This window comes from Scyliorhinus canicula, chromosome 1, assembly GCF_902713615.1.
Source record: "Scyliorhinus canicula chromosome 1, sScyCan1.1, whole genome shotgun sequence".
NCBI lineage: Eukaryota > Metazoa > Chordata > Chondrichthyes > Carcharhiniformes > Scyliorhinidae > Scyliorhinus > Scyliorhinus canicula.
In genome coordinates this window covers 280,733,270-280,756,275 of record NC_052146.1, presented here as the reverse complement: position 1 = coordinate 280,756,275, position 23,006 = coordinate 280,733,270, and the positions used below count along the sequence as shown (strand labels likewise).

Here is a 23,006-nt window from a genome sequence, read left to right as displayed (position 1 = left end):
TAAACGAGACAAAGTGCTGTGATAGGGTGTGCCTAGCACAAGTGGCAACATTGCTGATTTATAGTACCCAATATGCACTGTATATAGGAAAATGGACTCTCCATACAAAATGCATGGCAAGTCGGTCACCATCCAAAACAGAAAAAGTTAATGCTTTGGAAAACTGATCATGTTTTTATGTTATTTCAGATCTCCATTCACAGGCTTTCATTTCAGCTCTCTGCAATGGTACTCACTGATCTTATTCATGTCACACAATTGTCTTTACATGCAAACGGCAGTAAAATTTTGTACATTTTAAAACAGAACTAAATTATCAATAAAAGCTTATAGTACATATACTGTTTAATGATCCAACTGACCTGTGAGCTCGGAGACTCTTGCAGCCACTTTCTCCGCAAACCCTATCCGCGTGTTCAATCCTGTTCCTACTGCAGTTCCACCAGCTGCTAGCTCATATATTCTTGGCATTGCAGCCTTAATCCGTTCCATACTATATTTTATTTGCTGTACATAGCCACTAAACTCCTGAACATGAATAAAAACAACAGGCAGTGAATTTCCATCAATATTTGAAAACAAAAATCTAACACAATGTAAGTCAAGACAATTTAAAAGAACATTTCCACAGGAAGATACCATGGGCACAGTATTTTCTGAAAATTATATTTAGTGACCAGGTTAGCAAGCTAACATTTTGTCTTGGGAGACTTGTGTTTCAAATCAACCTAGATTGATGTGATGATAGTTTTCTTTCACTTGAGTAATCTCAATCCAGTATGAGACACAGCACAAAATGGACTACAATTTTCTAAAAATTAGCAATTTCGCTCGGAGAAGCAGCAAGCACCGATGGTGTAGGAAGCTAGTGGTAAAAGAAATTGCACTGCTGCCATAGCAGAACTCTGCTGAATTTAGACTAATGCACAATGTTAGAGCAGAGTAGAAGGAGCTTTAGAGATGGCATTGTTAATGAAAATGGGTTTCCCAGCACTAATATCTTGATTAACACACAAATTCATAAATGGATTCTTCCCAAATTACTCAGCGCCGAAGTGGCAGCCACACAGAGGCATCAAATCATTTTGATTTTATGGTTATAGAATGGAAACTGGGTCCCAGTTACCAGCTTTCACCTCAATAATGTTCTCCAACAGTTTACCCTAATTCACTATGTGTAGCTAGTCGAATCATGGTATGGATAATTGCATTTTTATTAGTAAATAAAAAAAGAGTAATGAACACCATCGTTGGGCATGTGAATTCAATACTTATATTTGCACAATGTTAATGTGTACATTAACCTTTTTGTGCGTTTGTTGGCAAGGTGAAAAACGGAGTGTATTTTCATCATTGCATAATTACTTGTTTATTACTTATTGATCTGCTTAAAATCATGGGTAACGGGGGTGTAAACACCAGATTTCAGCACCATGGAAACACTAGCTTCAGTGTAAGATTTTGATAATTCTACTAATTATTTAGGGTTTGTTGTTGGCCTATATCTATGGATCTTATTCTTGAATCACTTTTTAAATGGTTTGATTTCAATTTGTTAGACAATTTACAGTCAAAGCAGTTGGGATTCTTTGCAGGCAAGGCTGTTGTTGTGTTTATGAAAAACAACATTTAATTGGTTTACGACTCTAGTTGCCCAAGAGTCTTTATTCAGCAGCTGTTTGAAGAAATGGCCAAAAGTAGTTTGCCCTTACAATGACCCCTTATCTTTAAACAAATTGTGCATGGCTTTAATTATGTACAAGAAGGAAAGTTTTATTTTCTGATATTATGATGGGATTCTTAACATTTGTTCTTAATGGTTCTAATACCCATGGGGCTTGGGTTAAAATATGTTGACAAGAGAATGTGACTTTATTTGTGACCATTACATCCAGAAGAAATGTGTTATTTGCTCACAGTGAAAAGCAAACTTTGAGGGCCCAATGTGATGTGATGGGGAAACAATAATAGGCAATCTCTCCTGGTTCTTTTCCATCTGTTGACAGCCTTTGAATATGGTTGATCACACCATTCTCCTCCACTTACTGTACACAATAGGTAATTGGTGGAGCTGTACTCATCTGATTCTATTCTTATTTATCCAACCTTAACCAGAGAACCAGCTGCAATGATTTAGCTTTCCATTCCCACACCATAGGGCAGCACAGCAGTACAGTGATTGGCACAGCTGCTTCACAGCGCCAGGAACCCGGGTTCATTTCCAGCCTCGGGTGACTGTGTGGAGTTTGCACATTCTCCCAGTGTCGGCCTGGATTTCCTCCAGGTGCTCCGGTTTCCTCCCAGTCCAAAGATGTGCAGGTTAGGTGGATTGGCCATGCTGAATTGCCCCTTAGTGTCCAAAAGTGTTAGGTGGGGTTACGGGGATAGGGTGGGGGTGTGGACCTAGGTAGGGTGCTCTTTCGGAGGATCGCTGCTAACCCGCTGGGGACAAATGGTCTCCTTCTGTACTATGATTATCTCCAGTGGCCACCAAGGATCAATCCTTCCTTCCTCCCATTACTCATGCTGCCTCTTGGCTACACCATCTAAGAGAAAACACAGCATCAATTTTAACATGCACGCTGAGCAAACCCAGTGCTATCTCAGCGTCACTTCTCCAAATCCCTCCAGTCTCTAAATTATCTCCCTGCCTGTTCAACGGCCAGTTCAACTGGATTAGATGAAATTTCCTGCAACTGAATACTGGGAAAACCACTGTCTGAGGATTCCACAACAACCTGCTCCCAAGCCACCAACTCCATGCCCCTTCTTGGCAATGGTCTTGAGGCTGAACCAGTTTTTTCACAACTGTGGCAGGGACGATAGTGACGTTTAAGGGGCATCTTGACAAATACATGAATAGGATGGGAATAGAGGGATAAGGACCCCAGAAGTGCAGAAGATTTTAGTTTAGACGGGCATCATAATCGGCACAGGCTTGGAGGGCCGAAGAGCCTGTTCCTGTGCTATACTTTTCTTTGTTCTTTGTATTTAATCCTGAAATGAGCCATATTCATGCCATAACTAAGGCTGTCTATGCCTACCTCTGTAACATTGTCTGCTTCAGCTTACTGGCTGCTGAAACCCTCACCCATGCCTTTGTTCCTCTAGAATTTATATTTTAATGTACTCCTGGCCAGCCTCCCGTCTTCCACTCTCCATAAACTCGAGGGCATCCAAAACTCTGCTGCCCATGACATTTAAAAAAAATATTTAATGGGATGTGGGCATTGCTGGCTAGCATTTATTGTCCATCCCTAGTTGCTCTCGAGAAAATGGTGTAAGCTGCCTTCTTGAACTGTTGCAGTCTCGGAGGTGTCGGTACATTCACAGACTTAACTAGCATCAAGTTCCTTTCACTATGCTCTATGCTCACTGACCTACATTGGCTCCAGTTAAATAATGCCTCCATTTTAGTATTATCATCATCCTGGTTTTCAGATCCAGTCATGGTTTCAATCCCCGCCCCCAAACCCCCCTGCCCCCTCTCCCCAAGTCTCTCTTTGCTTCTTTCAGATGCACCTTAAAACCTACATTCTAGTGATCAAGCTTTGTGTCATCTGGCTTAATATCTTATGGGACTGTGTCTAATTTTCTTTTGATAATGCCCGTGAAGCACCGTGGAACATTCTGCTACCTTAAAAGGTACTATGTCAGTAGAAGTGGAGGTGATAAAATCATACCACAAAATGGTGAAAGGAAACGGGAAGAAATTGGTCTTGAAAAAAATGAAAATCGCTTATTGTCACGAGTAGGCTTCAAATGAAGTTACTGTGAAAAGTCCCTCGTCGCCTCATTCCGGCACCTGTTCGGGGAGGCTGTTACGGGAATCGAACCGTGCTGCTGGCCTGCTTTCAAAGCCAGCGATTTAGCCCTGTGCTAAACAGCCCCTTTGTCTTTATTGTTACCACAAAACTGTGATCGAAATCAGTAGCCTGTTTTACATGTGGCTCAATTTTCTTTACAATTGACTAAATGATAGCAGATATACACAAGTAAATTTATCTATGCAAGGCGTTTTCTACTAAAATTAGTGCAAATGACTATATGATTTCACCACAGCTGTGACTGTAGCTTAGTCAGCCATTTCTACGGGACAACAATGTTGAACAGCTGCAGTAAAATTAAAGGTGGCTTTAGTGCTGTGGTCAGATCAATGGCACATTATACTGGTGGGCCAGTTTAGGCTACATCCCACACGTTGAGTTCTAAATCTCAGTTACTCTGTCCGAGTAGCATTAACAATCGTGCATGTAGACTGGCTGCTTATGATGAATGATCCCACCAGAAATGTGCCTTTCTCTTCCAGATGTGGGCTGACCTGTTGTGAATTTCAAGCAATTTCTCTCTTTTTGAGGCAGATTTCAAACCTTCACACTGTTCCTCTATTTATCTTTTAATGTAATAGTAAGGTTTCATGCCAAAAATTGTATGTTTTCTTCCAACCTACCTGCCCTAATGAAAGAGGCACAGCATCTTGCGTATGAGTACGGCCAATTTTAATGATGTGAGCAAACTCTTTGGCCTTATCCTCAAGTGCATCATGTAGCTTCTGAAGTCCAGGCAGCAGCACCTCATGGACCTCCTTGGCAGCAGCAATGTGCATGGCCGTTGGGAAAGTGTCGTTGGAACTCTGGCAATGAGAGAAAGGAGGAAATGCACATATCAAAACTGACTCAATTCTGAACTTAGATTCACAAGATGCTGTGCATTATCATTTTTATGAGCTGCATTTTCAAACAGCTTAAAACTATGGAGCAAGTGCACAATTTGAACTCAATCAAATTAAAGTAAACCTTCTAATAAAAAAGTTACATGGGTGAGTGAACATTTCCTATTCCATGCAAGAGACAGAAAAAAAATTAATATTGCAAATCCCCGTCGCTCTTTTCCTGGACTGTGAAAGGGAAAAAGAGGTTTTAAACTCCCAAGGGATGGAACAGAGGCCTAGATGAGTACCTGGCTTTTGTTTACATGATCATTGGGGTGTACAGGATCCTTGCTGCCCAGTTTACCTCCAAGAATCTGAATTGCCCTGTTGCTGATCACTTCATTCACATTCATGTTTGTTTGTGTTCCAGAGCCGGTCTGCCACACCACCAGAGGAAAGTGATCATCCAATTTTCCAGCAATCACCTGCATGAGAAGCACATCAGTCAACCTCATTTTCAATGCCGAGAAGACAAGAAAGTATCCAGTTTAACTGACAAAGAAAATCAGTCACACAATAATTTGTTCATATATTATCATACAGAATGTCGCACAAGTCAAAGATCATTGGGATTCAGCAGTAGAATGTTTAAGTTTCACGATAATATCCAACACTGATATTTTGCGGTACTAATCAAACTTCTTTAACAAACTTAAGTTACGCAAGTCACCACTTGTCAGCACTGTAGGAAACTGCAGTACAATTACAATGCACTGTCCACTGGCTGGACTACAGTACTACAACAATACTGCACAGAATTTTCCAAATGAGGAAAAGAGCAAACAATGTTTTGGTTTTTTTTAAAAAAGAGAAAAATGTGTTCATAATCACACTGATCTTCAATTCTTAAATTACAATTGTATGCTGTAATGGTGCTACGATGAACCAATTCTCCCAAGAGATTTCCTTATAAAAAATGTTCTTGGAGGACAGGCAGAAAGAAAAGAGGGGCTGATTTCAACACAGATGGTTAGTTGCTGTTCATGCCCCAGCAAGGCATGGACATGATACATTATTTAGTCTATAATATCTGGATCAATGACTGGAGGCTAGTGCTAGTAGTTTCCAATGTGCACTGAATGCTTAGGGGCTTTTTTCCGATTAAAAATAAATCCCAAATTTCAAGCCACAAATGACAAAATTGACTATTTTCAAGGGACGCGAATTCTTAAAATACTGATTAAAACAGGATTACAGAAGTGCCGAATTTGCACGACAGCTAAACTCAGATTTTAATAATTATGGTATATTCGAGGCTCTTTTAATAAGACTGGAATTAGGTCCTCCAGCTCCAGCTAGACACCACATTGATATACGTTTTAAAACGTATCACAAAATTCAAAATTAAACGGGTGGCACACTGCTGAAGTGGTTAGCACTGCTGCCTCAAGGTGCTGATGACCCGGGTTCAATCCTGGCCTGGGGTCACTGTCAGTGTGGAGTTTGCTCATTCTCCCTGTGTTTGCGTGGGTCTCACCCCCACAACCCAAAGTATGTGCAGGTTAGGCAGATTGGCCATGCTAAATTGCCCCTCAATTAGAAAAAGAAATATTTGGGTACTCTAAATTTATTTTTTTTAAATTCAAAATGAATGTTGCAATTGTGTTCTGGATCTTTTTAGTGAGATTTTCTGCAAGCCTCATTTTGTGAGGCAACAGAATGCAATAATAATTTGGATTATCAAACTGGTCTTGGAAGCAGGGAGTCATATTGGATGTCATTGGGATGACTGTGGAGCAAAAGAGACAAAATTAAAGTCTTCCATGTGCTGCTAAAATGAATCTGGTTATAATACAGCAATTGACAGATTGAACAGCATAGATTCTTCATGCAGAAAGAGGAGGCACACTCTGGACAGCAAGTGCTCTGCCCTAATTCTTTCCTATATATATATGTGTTTCTGGAACCCACCTCTTCATTCACCTGAGGAAGGGACTGCGCTCCAAAAGCTAGTGAATCAAAACAAACCTGTTGGACTTTAACCTGGTGTTGTCAGACTTCTTACTGTGCCTACCCCAGTCCAACGCCACATCATATTTCTTTCCTAACAAGGGTGGAGTGGGGAGGGATGGGTGTTGTAATTTACTATTCATGGCAAAACTAGAAATGTGTTTAGAAATACACATACACCATCACCATACAATAGAAATCTTCAATATTAATATTATGAAAGAATTTCTTGGAGACCTTTATATATTAAATTCATTTCCTGGGTACGTGTCCCATTAAAAGCTCCTATGTCAACCCTCTTTGAAGAGAAATTCCATTATAAAATGTACAATTTTACTTGCAACAGATATTATGCCTGTAGGTGGGCTGTGATAGAATTTACAATGTTACGGGCAGCACGGTAGCATGGTGGTTAGCATAAATGCTTCACAGCTCCAGGGTCCCAGGTTCGGTTCCCGGCTGGGTCACTGTCTGTGCGGAGTCTGCACGTCCTCCCCGTGTGTGTGGGGGTTTCCTCTGGGGGCTCCGGTTTCCTCCCACAGTCCAAAGATGTGCGGGTTAGGTGGATTGGCCATGCTAAATTGCCCGTAGTGTCCTTAAAAGTAAGGTTGGGGGGGGGGGGGTTGTTGGGTTACGGGTATAGGGTGGATACGTGGGTTTGAGTAGGGTGATCATTGCTCGGCACAACATCGAGGGCCGAAGGGCCTGTTCTGTGCTGTACTGTTCTATGTTCTATATTCTATATTCTATAACTTAAATGTCACATAATGTCTGGTATAACACTCGAGTGTCACATAGCTAGAGCATGACTTAACATAAAACCGGTTTGAGTCAGTTTGCAGTTGCACAATCTGGCCAAAGGCAATGTAATGCAATCTTTTGAGTTTCGCAAGATAAGAAATTCCCCCTCTCCCCCCCAAAAAAACAGGATGGTTTAGGTAGCCTTTATTTTACGGCTGCAAATGACCATGGTCAGTCTCTGCTCTAGTCCAGCTATTATGGTTGCTGTGTCTCATCCCAGTTCGGTTCTTTGTTTGTTTCTCCCTGCCTGCCAATTCAAGCCTGCTTGGCTTATGTTTTTCTCGTCTCCCATTGCACACACACACACACCCCCCCCCCCCCCCCCCAAACGCACACATCATCACACACACCCCACGAAGGCTGTTACTACCTCATTGGCTGCCTTTGCAATGCTATCTGCAATCTTTGCATCCAAACCATATTTCACGTTCACTTCTGCAGCAGCTCGCTTCAGAATTCCAAAGGCTTTTATTATTTGGATCTGTGAACATAAACAAAGATGAAGTAACAGAATCATATATTTCTATGGAATATCGCTCGCTCTCTTTCTTTTTCTCCTTTATTCCCTGACAGAAGGATTTTATTAAAAAATTTCTGCCTGGAAAGTGCAAGTTCATTTAATTAGTAAAAAATGTAATTTCCACAGATGATCTGCTATCTATTTCACTAGAACAAGCAATCCAAGGTAGAGCAAACCCGAGCGATTTTGCAAATTTAAAGACGACGGTAAAGAGCAAGATAAAGTAATCTACTACATGCCTTCATATTTCAAGATAATTACAGATAAAGGCGGTCATTGACCTATCAATACAGATTTAACCCAAGATGAAGCAAAGTAGTGGGTTCCAGTCCCTGCGTTCCTTACACCTCGAGTTCTCAAACTCAGATACATGAAGTAGAACGTATGCAGATTATAGTGTTTTCCTGCATATTTAGTTCAGATTGCCATGTACTAACTCAATTTCATTCTGTAAAACAGGTATTATTCTGTCATTTCGAGGTGAAAGAAAATAAAATGTACATTTTTACAATGCCTTTCATGACCACACTATATCCCAGAGTGCTTTACCGACAGTGAACTACTTTTGCGGTGTAGTAACTACTGTGCTATAGAAGCTGTGGCAACGAATTTGCACACGGCAAGCTCACACCAACAGCAATGTAACCAAATAATCAGCCACCACGATACAAGAATTCTTGGAAATTCTGCAATTATTTCCTTAAAAGAAATCAAATTATTTTCAAACAGCACCATTTACAGTTATCCAGCTCCAAGAATGGGAGGTACCGGTGAATCAAATATGCCAGTTAACTGAGATGTGAGATCTGCATTTTCATCCAAGGAGTAAAGCTCTGGGATGATCACATAGATGTTGCGGTTTCACATGGGTGCACGAGAATCGAGAGAGCGGGTGATGGTACTGCGCAGCAGTGGGAGGCTGACAACTAACTGAGAAGAGGTCACTGATAACTATTACCAGTGAGTTTGATATCTCCAATGGAAAAAAAACAGACCCAACCCCAGAATTCTGGTTAATAGAGAATTCGACTTGATAAAGTGCCAGATAACAGAAATGTTACTGGTATGAACAATTAATGAGAATTATTTGCCTGCATTATAGCCATATAAACTAAGAGATGTTTAATGCCCATTTGAGAGCCACATCATTATCATTAGTGCACCAGTGATAATGCTGCAATCAAGTGTCTTTTTAATAAAAGGCATTCAATTACAGAACATAATTAGAAAAATCTCACCAAGATGTCAGTTTCAATTTCCAAGGTTTTTGCCTGAAACTGCAATGAGATGGCTCCGGCTACTATTTTCTGTAAATCAGTAACAATCCTGACCAATTACTGAATGTCCAGAGGCTTGCAACAAAACAAGCACTTTCCGGAACTTTTCACACAAGTGAATTCGAAAAAATTGTTAATCAATGCAATAGGTACGGGGACAAGGATTGTGGGGGGAAAAGTAAAAGAATCAGTTATCGACTTCTTGTTTAAAATTAAAACCTTGCTAATTAACTTACTGGCATCCGTTCAGATGGCCCTCCGATTTTAAAGTTCATCAATGATCTAACTGTCTGGGCTCCATAGTATTTGTCATTTGGCACTTTCAGCTCACCAAAGGTATCCTGTTCGATTCTGTAGCCGTCAGAGCTTTCCTGGGAAAAACAAACGGAACTGTATCAGTTTCTTAGTTCAGGATAACGCATAAACATTTCTTATTTCATTTCCAAGTTTTTTTTAAAAATAATTTTTATTGGAATTTTTTACAGAAAATATAAAATATAACAACGAACAATGAAATGCAACAAAATAACCCGTAACAACTGTAACACCCCCCCCCCCAAACCGTATCAATGCATGTATCACATCCCCCCCACCCCCCAACCTTAATTTCCAAGTTAAATGTAAAATTTCACGAGAGGAAGCATGCCGAGGCTTTAGAAAACATGGACAAGAATTAAATAATCTTTTAAATCCTTCCACTAATTGGGAACAATGTGGTTTCCATTGCAGCACAAACAAAATGTACCTTTAACATAGCAAGACATTTATTCCAATGTGTTTCACTAGAGCTTCATTTGACCCTGAGCCCCAAAAAGAAGACCTTAGGTGAGCAAAAGGTTGGTCAATGGGGTAGGTTTTTAAGGAGTGTATTAGAGGGACAAAGATGTAGAGGTAGTGGCCTTCAGAGAAGGAATTCCAGTGCAGCTGTGTCGAGAGTGTATCGGCAAAATTAGGGCAATATTGATTTCTTCCCCAAAAAAGTTTACCTGTGCCCCCTCAGTGTTTTGGCACAACCTCTGCACCAATACTCATTTTACCAAGGCTTCAATTAGGTCCACCACTTTGAAGCCGAGTGAAAATAATCATTTTTAAACATCAGTTGGAGCTGTTTCATTGTGAGCTTTAACGGGCAAAGTTTGCACCTGCAGTTCTTTCTAAAAAAATATATATTTTTATTCAACATTTTAACATCTTTACAGCAATACACAAACACCCCCTGCTGCCCCTTCCCCTCCCCTACCAAATCCCTTCGACAGGAACAAGATCTCCAAAATGCAAAACAAACGAGCCCCATCTCTGGCAGATGCCCTCATCCACCCCTCAGAGCTAATTTCACCTTCTCCAAATATTCAGGAACTTTATTAAATCCCCCAATCATGCAGTGGGGGTGGAGAAGCTGATCTCCACACCAACACAACCCGCCTGCGAGCAATCATCAAGGCAAAGGATAAAACATCTGCCCCTGCTCCCGTCTACAGCTCCGGCAGGTCTGACACCCTGCATACGGCATCCTGGGGACCTGGCTCCAACTCCACATGCAGAACAGACATGGTGCTGAAAAACTACCACCAATATTTCTCCAACTTCGGGCAGGACCAGAACATATGTACATGATTGGCTGGGCCCCTCCCACACAGCTCGCAACTATCCATCACCCCCTCAAACAGCTGGCTCATCCCTGTTGTTGCTAATTGTGCTTTTACTTAATTGCTGTTTTAATAACCTTTGCTCTAGAGTCGCCAGGTATCTTTCTGAAAGCACCACGAGGTTCAAAGCCAAGTGCTGATCAATACACTAGTTAGTAAGTTTCAAATCAAAACACACTTATTATACAGTCAATCTCTACTCATGCATAAAACTCTACTTACTAGACTATCTCTAACACTAAAAGGCCTGTACCTAGCTTTCAAATGGCCCACCAGGTCAGAGGAACAATGGCCTTTGTCCGGTTCTGTGACTGCAGGTTTTAAAGCTGTATGGACTAGTAGCTAGGAGTGCCTACCTCGTAGTGTGCATTGACTGGAGACTTACTTGGTTGGTGCAGCTGCTAGGCAGGTCTCTCCTTGTTGAGAGTCACGGTCAAGAGTTCTTTCGAGCTGCTAAAAGAACCTGCCAAGAAGGACGAATTGAACTTGGGGACTCTATTTTATAGTCCCCAGGGGTTTCACGCCCTTTTGGGCGGACCCTTTACCTGGTTCCAATTGATTGGGCTAAGTCCCAATCGCTTCCATCGATTTCTCCAATACTGGAGCTGTTCCCTGATCGCTGGGCGGTTCCTATGTGTCCGTTGACCTTCCTTTGTTTTGGCTCCTGCTGGTGCCGAGGAGTCTGGTTTGGTCTCAATTACTTTAATGTATCCAATTGTTCCTGGGGATCGCTCATTAATATGCAGATGGACGCTGGTTTCGGTTCTGTCTGGGTTTTTGCAAGTCTTAATAAACAGGAAACCTTGCACCTGCTTGTTTCCCTGTGCCTGGCTGAATTTCCCTGCATTCTTAGCGAGCACCCATTTTGGAATCGGGAAGTGGCCAACCCAGGTGGCTACACTGCCCCTCAAACAGCTGACTCATCCCTGCCCCTCAAACAGCTGCCTTCATTAAGTGCACCCTGTATACCACTTTCAACTGAATCAACCAAAGCCGTGCACACGATGTTGAGGCATTGACACTTCACAACACTGCGCACCATAATCCTTCTTCTAGCCCCATCCCCAACGCTTCTTACCATTTGGCCATAATCCCTTTCCTGCACTCCTTAACCTCCTCTATAATCCTGCTAAAGATCTGCAAAATGACCCCACTCTCCAGCCCCACCCCCCCACTCAACCGACAGCGCCTCCTCCAACAAAGAGGATGACGGTGCCACCGGAAAGCTCGGGAAAGCCTTTCTTGTGAAATTCCGCACCTGCATATACCCGAAGCCTTCCTCACGCTGGAGCCCATACTTCACACCCAGCTCCACCAAACTTGTGAGTCTCCCCTCCAGAAACAGATCCTCCACCTCTTTACCCCTTTCTCCTCCCATCCACTGAACCTTGCAGCCACCCTCCCTGGCTCGAACCAATGGGTTGCACGGTAGCACAGTGGGTGGCACTGTTGCTTCACAGCTCCAGGGTCCCAGGTTCGATTCCCGACTTGGGTCACTGACTGTGCGGAGTCTGCACGTTCTCCCCGTGTCTGTGGGGGTTTCCTCTGGGTGCTCCGGTTTCCTCCCACAAGTCGCGAAAGACGTGCTGTTAGGTGAATTGGATATTCTGAATTCTCCCGGTGTGTACCTGAACAGGCGCCGGAATGTGGCGACTAGGGGCTTTTCACAGTAACTTCATTGCAGTGTTAATGTAAGCCTCCTTGTGACAATAAAGATTATGATTCCCTCTCATTGGCATCACCCTCGACCCTGTCCTGAACACAAAGTGCTTCCAGAACTGCCCCCAAATCTTCAGCGTGGCTACCCAAAGATTCTCTGAATAATTCCCCGGGGCGAATGGTAGCGTGGCAATTGCTAGCTTCCGCAACCCTGACCCTTTACAGCAACCCACCTCCATTCGCACCCACAGAGTCCCCATCTCCTTACTCCAGCCCAACACCTTATCTGCATTTGCCACCCAGTTATAATGCAACAAGTTTGGAAGACCAGGCCTCCCAACTACCACCCCCTTTGAAGCACTGCCTTCCTTATCCTCGCTATCTTCCCATCCCACACAAATGACGAGACCAGCCTATCCATCTCTCGGAGAAATATCTTTGGCAAAAATACTGGTAGACACTGGAACAAAAACAGAAACTGTGGCAAAACATTCAGTTTGACTGTTTGACAAAGGGAGACTATCCCACTTCCCAAATCCTCCTTCACCTTCCCCACCAGGCTCGTGAAAGTTAGCTTACGGAGTTGTGCCCAGTCCTGCGCTACCTGTACCCCCAAGTACCTGAAGTGAGTTGTCACTACCCTGAATGGCTACCCTTCCACTCCCGCCCCTGCATCTGGAGAAGATTCGACAAAATGCTCACTCTTCCCCAAATTCAATTTATACCCCGTAAACACCCCAAATTTCCCTTGCAACTCCATTATGCCCGGGTCCAAAAATGTACAGCAGCAAATCATCCGCGTAAAGACACCCTATGCTCCACCATCCGCTTCACTATTCCCCTCCATAAACCCGAACCCGTCAGCGCAATAGCCAAGGGCTCAATCGGCAATGCGAACAAGAGGGGGGACAAAAGGCCAAGAGGCACCCTGCCTCATTCCCTGGAAGAGGGGGGGGGGGGGGGGGGTGTATTTCAACTGCGTGTCATTCGTCTGCACATATGTTGTTGGATTCCTGTATAATAATTTTACACTAGCCACAAACTTGGGCCCAATCCCAAATTTCTCTAGTACCACAAACATCCATCTCCACTCCACTTTGTTAATTGCCTCCTCTGCATCAAACGCCACCACCATCTCCATCTCTCTTCCCTCTGCTGAAGAAAGCACCACATTCAGCAGCCGCCGCACATTCGACAACTGCCTGCCTTTGACGAATCCCGTCTGATACTCCCCCACCACCTTCGGAAGACATTCCTCCAACCTCACCACCAACACCTTTGCCATTATCATAACATCCACATTCAGTAGAGAAATAGGCTATGCGACCCATACTTCACTGGATCCTTCTCCTTTTTAAGTAACAATGCCTCATTGTGGCCCTGGTGTCTTACCTGACTGCATCTTTCCTATCACTGCCTGCACCTCCCCCACCCACAATGGCTCCTCTAACCTGGCCCTCTCCTCCTCTCCCATCTTTGGCTATTCCAGTGGCCCCAGAAACTCCCTCCTCTGACATATATGAACCCCTATAAAATTCCTCAAACACCTCATTCACCTGCTCCAGAGCCATCACCACCCCTCCCGTTCCATCCCTAATCCGCACGAACCCCCTCGCTGCTGCCTGCTGACGTAACTGGCCCACCAGCAATTGACTGGCCGTCTCACCATACTCATACACAACCCCCCCACCCCACGCTCACCTCAACTGCCGAACCGCCCTTCTTCATAGACAAGAGATCAAACTTCACCTGTAACTCCTTCCTCCTCACCAATAGACCCGGCTCCGGATCCTCCACACATCTTCCATCAACCTCCAGAATATCCTCTATCAACTGCTGTTGTTCCCCCTGCGCCTTCCTATCCACCTTTGCTTTGAATGAGAGGACCTCACCCCTCACTACTGCCTTCAATGCCTCGCAAACCACCGAGACCTCCCAATTTAAATTAAACTCACTGAGACCTCCCAATTTAGATTAAACTCCACATAGTCCTAAATCACCTTCCCCATCTTGATGCAAAAATTCAGATCTGCCACCAAGTCCACATCTAGTCTCCACGGCAGCTTCTGGGTCAGACCCTTCTCCAAGACCACATCCACTCAGTGTGGAGCATGGTCTGATATCATGATCGCTAAACGCTCTACTTTCTTCACCCCAGCTAGCAGCACCTTGTCTACCAAAAAAGTCGATCTTCGAGTACACCTTATGAAATGAAATGAAAAATTGCTTATTGTCACAAGTAGGTTTCAATGAATTTTCTGTGAAAAGCCCCTAGTCGCCACATTCCGGCACCTGTTCAGGGAGGCTGGTACGGGAATTGAACCGTGCTGCTGGCCTGCCTTGGTCTGCTTTAAAAGCCAGCTATTTAGCCCAGTGTGCTAAACCAGCCCCTCCAAGAAGAACGTATACTCCCTATTAGGGAGAGTCAGGGTCTAGAGGCTTCAGCCTTCAGCAGTAGGAAGCAGAGCAGAGCGACAGCTGGTTTCACTTTGAGGGTCCAGTGACATCTGCCGGGATCTCTCCCAAAATAAAACCACCTGGCAGGACCCAATCACTGTGTGTTGCTGGGCAGGATACTGTCCCTGGCCAATCCATGGCCACCAGCCTACCAATTGAAACTAATCCCTCCAATCTGCTGGGTCGCATAAAGTCTGCGCTCTTCTGCCCAAAAAACTTTTGAGTTCTTATGTCTCAATTAACTATCCATGGACCAAAAATGATAAAGACAAAATAAAAGAAATTGGAACTAACAGAATCAACAGGAAGGGCCCTTACAATGCATGTTCAATATCTAATGTTCAATATCTAATGTTTTACCATAAATCAGATAATATGTTCGTGTTGCTCCCATAGAGGAGTGTGGAATGGAGAAAGGAGTTGGGGTTTGGCTCTGAGAGAAGCTGCAAGTGTAAAATATTGAACTAGTTTAGATTAGAGATTCCATTGCCTCCAAGCAGAAAGTCCCGTTTTCTCTCTCCCTCACGCTCTCTCTCTCTTCTTCCCCCCCCCCTTCAATTAACATTCCAGGTTAATGGCACTTTGGAATTTAGAAATGGTGGGAAAAGGGATGTCATGAATTACATGGAGGATGTTGGTGGGAAAAGTTAAGAATCATAATCTAGGGACAAACAATGAAGGAGATTGAAAGATTATAAGCAAGGTTTATTCACAATGGAAAGGAAAATTGCGAGAAATTACAGACTACCATTACAAGGGGACATACATTTAAGGTGAATGTGGAAGATATAGGAGGGATGTCAGAGGTAGATTCTTTACCCAGAGAGTAGTGGGGACATGGAACGCACTGCCTGTGGAAGTAGTTGAGTTGGAAACATTGGGGACCTTCAAGCGGCTATTGGATAGATACATGGATTACGGTAGAATGATAGGGTGTAGATTAATTTGTTCTTGATCAAGGACAAAAGTTCAGTACAACATCGTGGGCCGAAGGGCCTGTTCTGTGCTGTATTTTTCTATGTTCTATGTTCTATTCCGCAGAAACTTCCACGATCCACCCCTCCCATCTCCTTCATAAACCTGGCTAACACCTCCCCCGCCATAACCAGTCCACAGCATACGCTTTCTCGATAACAAGGAATCCTAAGTCACCTACCTATTTATTGATTGCAGCTCTGCCTTCAACAACATAATCCCAGCCAAGCACCATAGGCAAGGCAATTACCAACGCAGGAGAATTTAACCACTGCACGGTGACATTCAATGGCATTGCCATCAATGAATCCCGCATGAACATCCTGAGGGTTACCACTGACCAGAAACCGAACTGGACTAAACATAATAAGTACTGCAGCAAAAGAGGTCAGAAGCTAGGAATCCTGCAGCTCTATCTCAACTCTTGATTTTCCAAAGCCTGTCCACAATCTACAAGCATAAGTCAGTGGTTTGATGGAATACTTTCCACTTGACATCATCCGGGACAAAGCAGCCCCCGCTTCATTGGTACCCCTTCTACACACTTGGAAATATATCTCCTTTCCTGCACTGTCACTGGGTCAAAATTCTGGAACTCCCTGCCTAACAGCACTGTGGGTATACCTACACAACGTGGACTGCAGTAGTTCAAGCAGGTAGCTCACCACCAACTTTCAAAAGGCTAGGAGGGATGGTAATAGATATTAGGGATGGCTATTAGGGATGGCCTAGCCAGCGAGACCCACATCCCATGAATGAATAAAAGAATACGATCTTAAAGAAAATGGGTGAGGAAATGTATGACTGCTGAATATTGTTTCGCTAAAACAGACTGAGACGATCAAATAAATGACAATAGTGTTGAGCAACCCGAATGATTAAATGGTAAATATTTAACGCTCAAATATGGGCATTGCAATCTAGAATCAATGACAGACCCATAGTCAAATATTAATTTGAGCACAACTGAACACAGACCACAGCTTAGCCAATAATGTGGCATTCATTGCATTGCAAAAATATATTAACTGATTGTGGTGTGATATATAACCTTAACTTAGTTAGCTCCACATAACATTGGAAAAAAATGCAAAGGTTACAGAGCCTGACACCATCCTGGCAGGAGGACTGAAATCTACGTATCAAAGCTAACTGATCCCCCCTCAGCCAAATTACTCTCGTCAGCTGTGACACTGGACACTAGTAGGACAACGAACTTTGGTGTTATGTTTGCTTCTAAAGATGTTCTCTCAATAGTTTAAACTCTATGACTCAAAATGTTGAGGAATACCCACAATGATCCTACATTTTCAGTATTCTAAAATAAATGGGGCTGGTTTAGCACAGTGGGCTAAACAGCTGACTTGTAATGCCGAACAATGCCAGCAGCGCGGGTTCAATTCCTGTACCGGCCTCCCCGAACAGGAGCCGGAATGTGGCAACTAGGGGTTTTTCACAGCAACTTAATTGAAGCCTACTTGTGGTAATAAGCAATAAACCACATTTGGAGTAGTGTGTGCAGTTCTGGTCGCCTCATTTTAGGAAGGATGTGGAAGCTTTGGAAAAGGTGCAAAGGAGATTTACCAGGATGTTGCCTGGAATGGAGAGCAGGTCTTACGAGGAAAGGTTGAGGGTGCTCGGCCTTTTCTCATTAGAACAGATAAGGATGCGGGGCTACTTGATAGAGGTTTATAAAATGATCAGGGGAATAGATAGAGTAGACAGTCAGAGACTTTTTCCTCAGGGGAACAACACAAATTTAAGGTGAATGGTGGAAGATATAGGGGGGATGTCAGAGGTAGGTTCTTTACCCAGAGAGTAGTGGGGGCATGGAATGCACTGCCTGTGGAAGTAGTTGAGTCGGAAACATTAGGGACCTTCAAGCTGCTATTGGATAGGTACATGGATTACGGTAGAATGCTAGGGTGTAGATTGATTTCTTAATCTAGGACAAAAGTTCGGCACAACATCGTGGGCTGAAGGGCCTATTCTGTGCTGTATTTTCTATGTTCTATGTTATCTATTTACCTCAATCTGCACCATAGTGCAGAAAAAACAAAATCACTGTTACTGGTTGATGAATGTTTGCTGTTTTTGGATCAACCACAAACTTTTCAGATTCAACCTCTTGTTCCAACTAATTTTTCAGCTCTTAATGTCTCCACTGGTTAAGGTCTGGTTAAGACCAACAGCCACCAACCAATAGATCATTAATTATTATTGGTATTCTAATGCCCAGACAATTTTACATGCTGGAAACTTACTGGACAAAATAGGTTTTGCTTGTTTTTTGAATTTTTTGAAATACTGGCCAGTACCTCAAGTACCACACGTTGTTTGCAAATATTAAAAATACACACTGAACATCTTTTCACTTTCACAATAGTTGGAAAAGGGCATTTGTGCATTTCACATGCTTATTTGTTGGAATTTAAAGTGTATAAAACCAAAAGAAGCATTCCTGAAAAAGAGGCAGAGCAGGTTGGTCTGCATCTGAGGGAATCAGAGAGCACACAATTACCATTCGAGGCGGGTACTCTTCAAAACAGAATAAAACTATAATCATCCATTTACTGGATTTGTTCACAGAGGGACACAATCACAGCAATGCTTACTTAGTTAAGTGTGCCATTCCTAATTTCAAATTTTATGTAAAGTTAAAATGACAATTAAACGAAGAAACGTGTTGTAAACGTTTCTTTGCAGTAGCTGAAAACATAGCTGCTGAGGGCAGCACAGTGTTGCAGTGGTTAGCACTGCTGCCTCATGACGCCAAGGTCCCAGGTTCGATCCTGGCTCTGGGCCATTCTCCCCGTGTTTGTGTGAGTTTCGCCCCCACAACCCAAAAATGTGCCTAGCAGGTGGATTGGCTATGCTAAAATTGCCCCTTAATTGGGAAAAAAAGAATTTGGGACTCTAAATTTTTTTATTAAAGAAAATGTAGCTGCTACAATGCTTAAAGCCTTTCTCAGCAGTTAACTATTACTTCATCATCTAGCTGACAATAATGCAAGTCTGATGGATTGAATTAACTAATTTTATAAACTATCAATTCTTCAGCTCTAATTAAAAAAAAAAGATTGGCAGTCGCAACACACATCTTGGATCTGCTCCAATTTTTGAGTTCTCTCCATATATTCTAAACACACACATTACGCTGGTAAATCTCCAGCTTTTGTGGCTGTCATTCCAACTTATGTTCTGCCTTCTTTCCAGTCACACCTTGATCATTCAAACTTCCAGCCACACTTTGATCATTCAAACTTCCAGCCTCAAGTTGTAAAATGCTATTTTGCTCCCATTTTCGGAAACATAAAAGAGGATCTGTCAGTAGCCTGATCCTCATGATTAAAAACTTTGGTTTCAAAGTGAGCATATGCGCACCCCACCAAAAGCAGCAATGGAGACAGAATCCAAAGGAGAAACAGATAAGTTACAGTAAAAACAGAAAAGCACAGGACAAACCCAGCAAATCTGGCAGCATCTGTGGAGAGAGAATCGCCAAATCGCTACAGTGCAGGAGACCATTCAGCCCATTAAGTCTGCACCGATCCTTGGAAAGAGAACCCTACCAAGGCCCATGCCCTGACGCTACCTCATAACCTCACCTAACCTTTTGGACATGGAAGGGGCAATTTAGCATGGCCAATCCACCTAACCTGCACATCTTTGGACTGTGGGAGGAAACCGGAGCAGCTGGAGGAAACCCACACACACACGGGGAGAACGTGCAAACTCCATACAGTCACCCGAGGCTGGAATTAAACCCGGGTTCCTGGCGCTGTGAGGCACCACTGTGAGGCCATGTAGAGAAACAAAGAGTTAAGGTTGCAGCTCCACATGACCCTTCGGAGTTGCAGACGTCAGTGGACTCTGCAGCGGTTCAAGGAAGCAGTTCACCACCACCTTCTGAAGGGCGAATGGGGATAGACGATAAATGCTGGCCTAACCAGGGACGCCCACATCCCCTAAATGAATTGAAAATAACTTTCAAATATCATCCATCTCCGGGTGCATTAGGCTCCTTTCTATTCTCCAAAATGATACGCGTTCCCCCCCCCCCCAAAAAAAAATAAAAAGCAGCAGCCTGCAGTGGTACAAATATCCCCCTAGCGCGCCCGTCACTCGCCACAGGAAAGTTACAGTTGGAGAGACACGTCGTGGGCCGGTTGGATTTTCCACCTGGCAGCCGGTCTCCACGGCGGAGCCAGCGTGGAGATCCATTGGCCCGCAGCCGGCGGGGGGAGGAAAGCGCAGACGGAGAGGGCCGCGGCCCAAGTGGCTTGTCCTTGTTCGGAGGCCTCTTGGCCTTTCCTGACCAAATACCCGAGTGGCCCCGACCGGCTCTCCCAGCCGGGGGCGGCGTCGACAGAGCCAAACGGGTGGTGGGGTTTTTGCAGCGGCGGGGAAGGGGTTCGAAACCAACTTTCAATCCGGGGAAGGAGGGAGGGGAGAGAATAACGTCCGCTCGGCCACAGCGGCTGTGTCTGTCACCCCCTCGGCCTGCTCCAGGTGAGCGCTGCTGGAGAAGAGAGGTCACCTGGACCAGTGGAACGTTCCCCGGGGAAACCCTGGCAACCCCGGGGCTGCACGAGGAGCCGGGCCGCCGCCCACAATAAAAGCAACAGGATATATATATATCTTATTGTAAAAACCCCCAGATCCAGCGGGTCAGTCGTGCACAGTAACACGCATTTGCACAGAAGCCGGTCTGCGTGCCTGTCTCTCTCACACACACACTTTTGGAATTTGCACTCACCATCCTCTTGCTCAATGCAACAGTAGCGGACGCTCGCAGGATCCGACTGAACAGCGCACAGGTCCGCGCCCCTTCGGCCTTGGCCTGCAACCGGTGAAGGTTTCGGAGCAAGCGGAACATACTGCAGGTTGAGGCCCGGGGAGGGACCGAAGCCAGAATGGGAGAGGCTAAAGGAGGAATGGGACGGGCCGCCAGGGGGAGCAAAAGCATCCAATTGCAATAAAATACATTTAGCGCCCAGGATATTACTTACTTTTAAAATGTAATCCCCCCCCCCAAGTTTTGCTTTTTTTTGGGGGTGGGGATTATTTTTTGACATCTGGCGCCAAATCTTTTGAGCATGTACAAATGCCTGGAAAAATAGTTTGTAGTTTATTTATGGTAAGTGTTTGGGTGAGAAATGCTTGCTGTGCTGCACACTATCAGCTGTAAAAAGTTATCTTTAGGTACAGGTCCAGAGGTTTCCAACTTAATGTTGAAAATAATTATTTATTACATGATGTGCCATCAATGAACACAAGACGAGTAGTGAACGAAATCGAGGCTTTAATAAGCTAAACAGAAAGCCTCTTGGCCTCTGATCCCAAACTGAGGCAGGTCAGCCACCTTTATATCGAGCCCGAGGGGAGGCGGAGCCATCAGGCAGTGGTTTACCACAATACATGTAGTACAGTAACATTTTACCACAATACATATAATATATTAACAGTGGTATACCACATTCATCCCCTGTTAAAAAAAGAGTCCAGCGAGGGTGAAGTGGACTTCAAGGTCAAGTCTGTCGGGGGCCTTGACCTTCCGCTGTGATCGCCTCAGTCCCAGCTGTGGTGTGGGCACTGGTGTCGACACCTGCGCATCCGGGAACGTGTTTTCTTCTCCACCCAGTAGTTGCATCAGTGGAGGGGTGGCAGTGTAGGGGCGGGAGTGGTGGTGATGGTCACCGGTGGGCCTGCGGGTACCAAATCTTGAAGTAACCGGGTAGTGGTGGAGGGAGAGGGTCTAGGGTGGGGGGTGGTGGTGATGGTCGCTGGGGAACCTGCAGGTGACAAATCCCAGAGGGAGATTGTGTCCTGCCGCCCGTGATGATGTGCCATGTAGGCATATTGTGGGTTGGCATGGAGGAGCAGGACCTTCTTGGCGAGGGGATCTGATTTATGAATCTTCGCATGCTTCCGGAGGAGGACGGGCCTGGGACCGTCAACCAGGACAGGAGATGGACTTCCTAGGAAAGCAAACATACGTTCGTGGGGGGTGTCATTGGTGGCAGTGCACAGGAGCGACTGGATGGAGTGGAGCACATCGGGAAGGACCTCCTGCCAGCAGGAGACTGGGAGACTTCTAGACCGCAGGGCCAGAAGGACGGCCTTCCAGACCGTCGCATTGTCCCTCTCCACTTGTCCGTTACCCCGGGGGTTGTAGCTGGTCGTCCTGCTTGAGGCAATGCCCTTGCTAAGCAGGAACTGACGCAACTCGTCACTCATAAAGGAGGAACCCCGATCGCAATGGATGTAGGTGGGGAAACCGGACAAAGTGAAGGCCTTGATGACAGTGGCAGAGGTCATGTCAGGGCATGGGATAGCAAAGGGGAATCGTGAGCACTCGTTAACAATGTTGAGGAAGTACACGTTACAGTCAGTGGAGGGGAGGGGCCCTTTGAAGTCGATGCTGAGGCGCTCAAAGGGGCGGGAGGCCTTTACCAGATGCGCTCTGTCTGGCCGATAGAAGTGCGGTTTGCACTCCGCACAGACCTGGCAGTCCCTGATCACGGTCCTGACCCTCTCGATGGAGTAAGGCAGGTTGCAAGCCTTGACAAAATGAAAAACACGGGTGACCCCGGGGTGACAGAGGTCATTGTGGAGGGCCCGGAGACAGTCTACTTGTGCTCTGGCACATGTACCGTGGGATAGGGCATCTGGGGGCTCATTGAGCTTCCCAGGTCGTTACAAGATATCGTAGTTGTGGGTGGATAGTTTGATCCTCCACCTCAGAATCTTGTCGTTCTTGATTTTGCCCCGCTGTGTGTTGTTAAACATGAAGGCAACCGACCGTTGGTCAGTGAGGAGAGTGAATCGCCTGCCGGCCAGGGAATGCCTCTAATGTCGCACAGCTTCTACAATGGCTTGGGCTTCTTCGACAGAGGTGTGTCGAACTTCGGAGGCATGGAGGGTATGGGAGAAGAAAGCCACGGGCCTGCCTGCCTGGTTGAGTGTAGCGGCTAGGGCAAAGTCCGCCGCATCGCTCTCCACCTGGA

The 23,006-nt window shown here is 44.8% G+C and overlaps 1 protein-coding gene across 1 annotated transcript in view; it reads right to left on the bottom strand.

Annotated features, from left to right (window-relative positions):
- Positions 1-20,935, bottom strand: part of fh (fumarate hydratase) — a 42,595-nt gene extending 21,660 nt beyond the window's left edge. Inside the window, exons 1-6 of the mRNA XM_038814092.1 lie at positions 20,756-20,935; positions 9,496-9,630; positions 7,833-7,943; positions 4,960-5,136; positions 4,451-4,633; positions 363-528 (exon numbers count right to left, since the gene is read on the bottom strand). Coding sequence (XP_038670020.1) covers positions 363-528; positions 4,451-4,633; positions 4,960-5,136; positions 7,833-7,943; positions 9,496-9,630; positions 20,756-20,875 — 892 coding nt within the window. The 5' untranslated portion in view covers positions 20,876-20,935. The remainder of the gene's footprint in view (positions 1-362; positions 529-4,450; positions 4,634-4,959; positions 5,137-7,832; positions 7,944-9,495; positions 9,631-20,755) is intronic.
- Between the last annotated feature and the right edge of the window lie 2,071 nt (positions 20,936-23,006).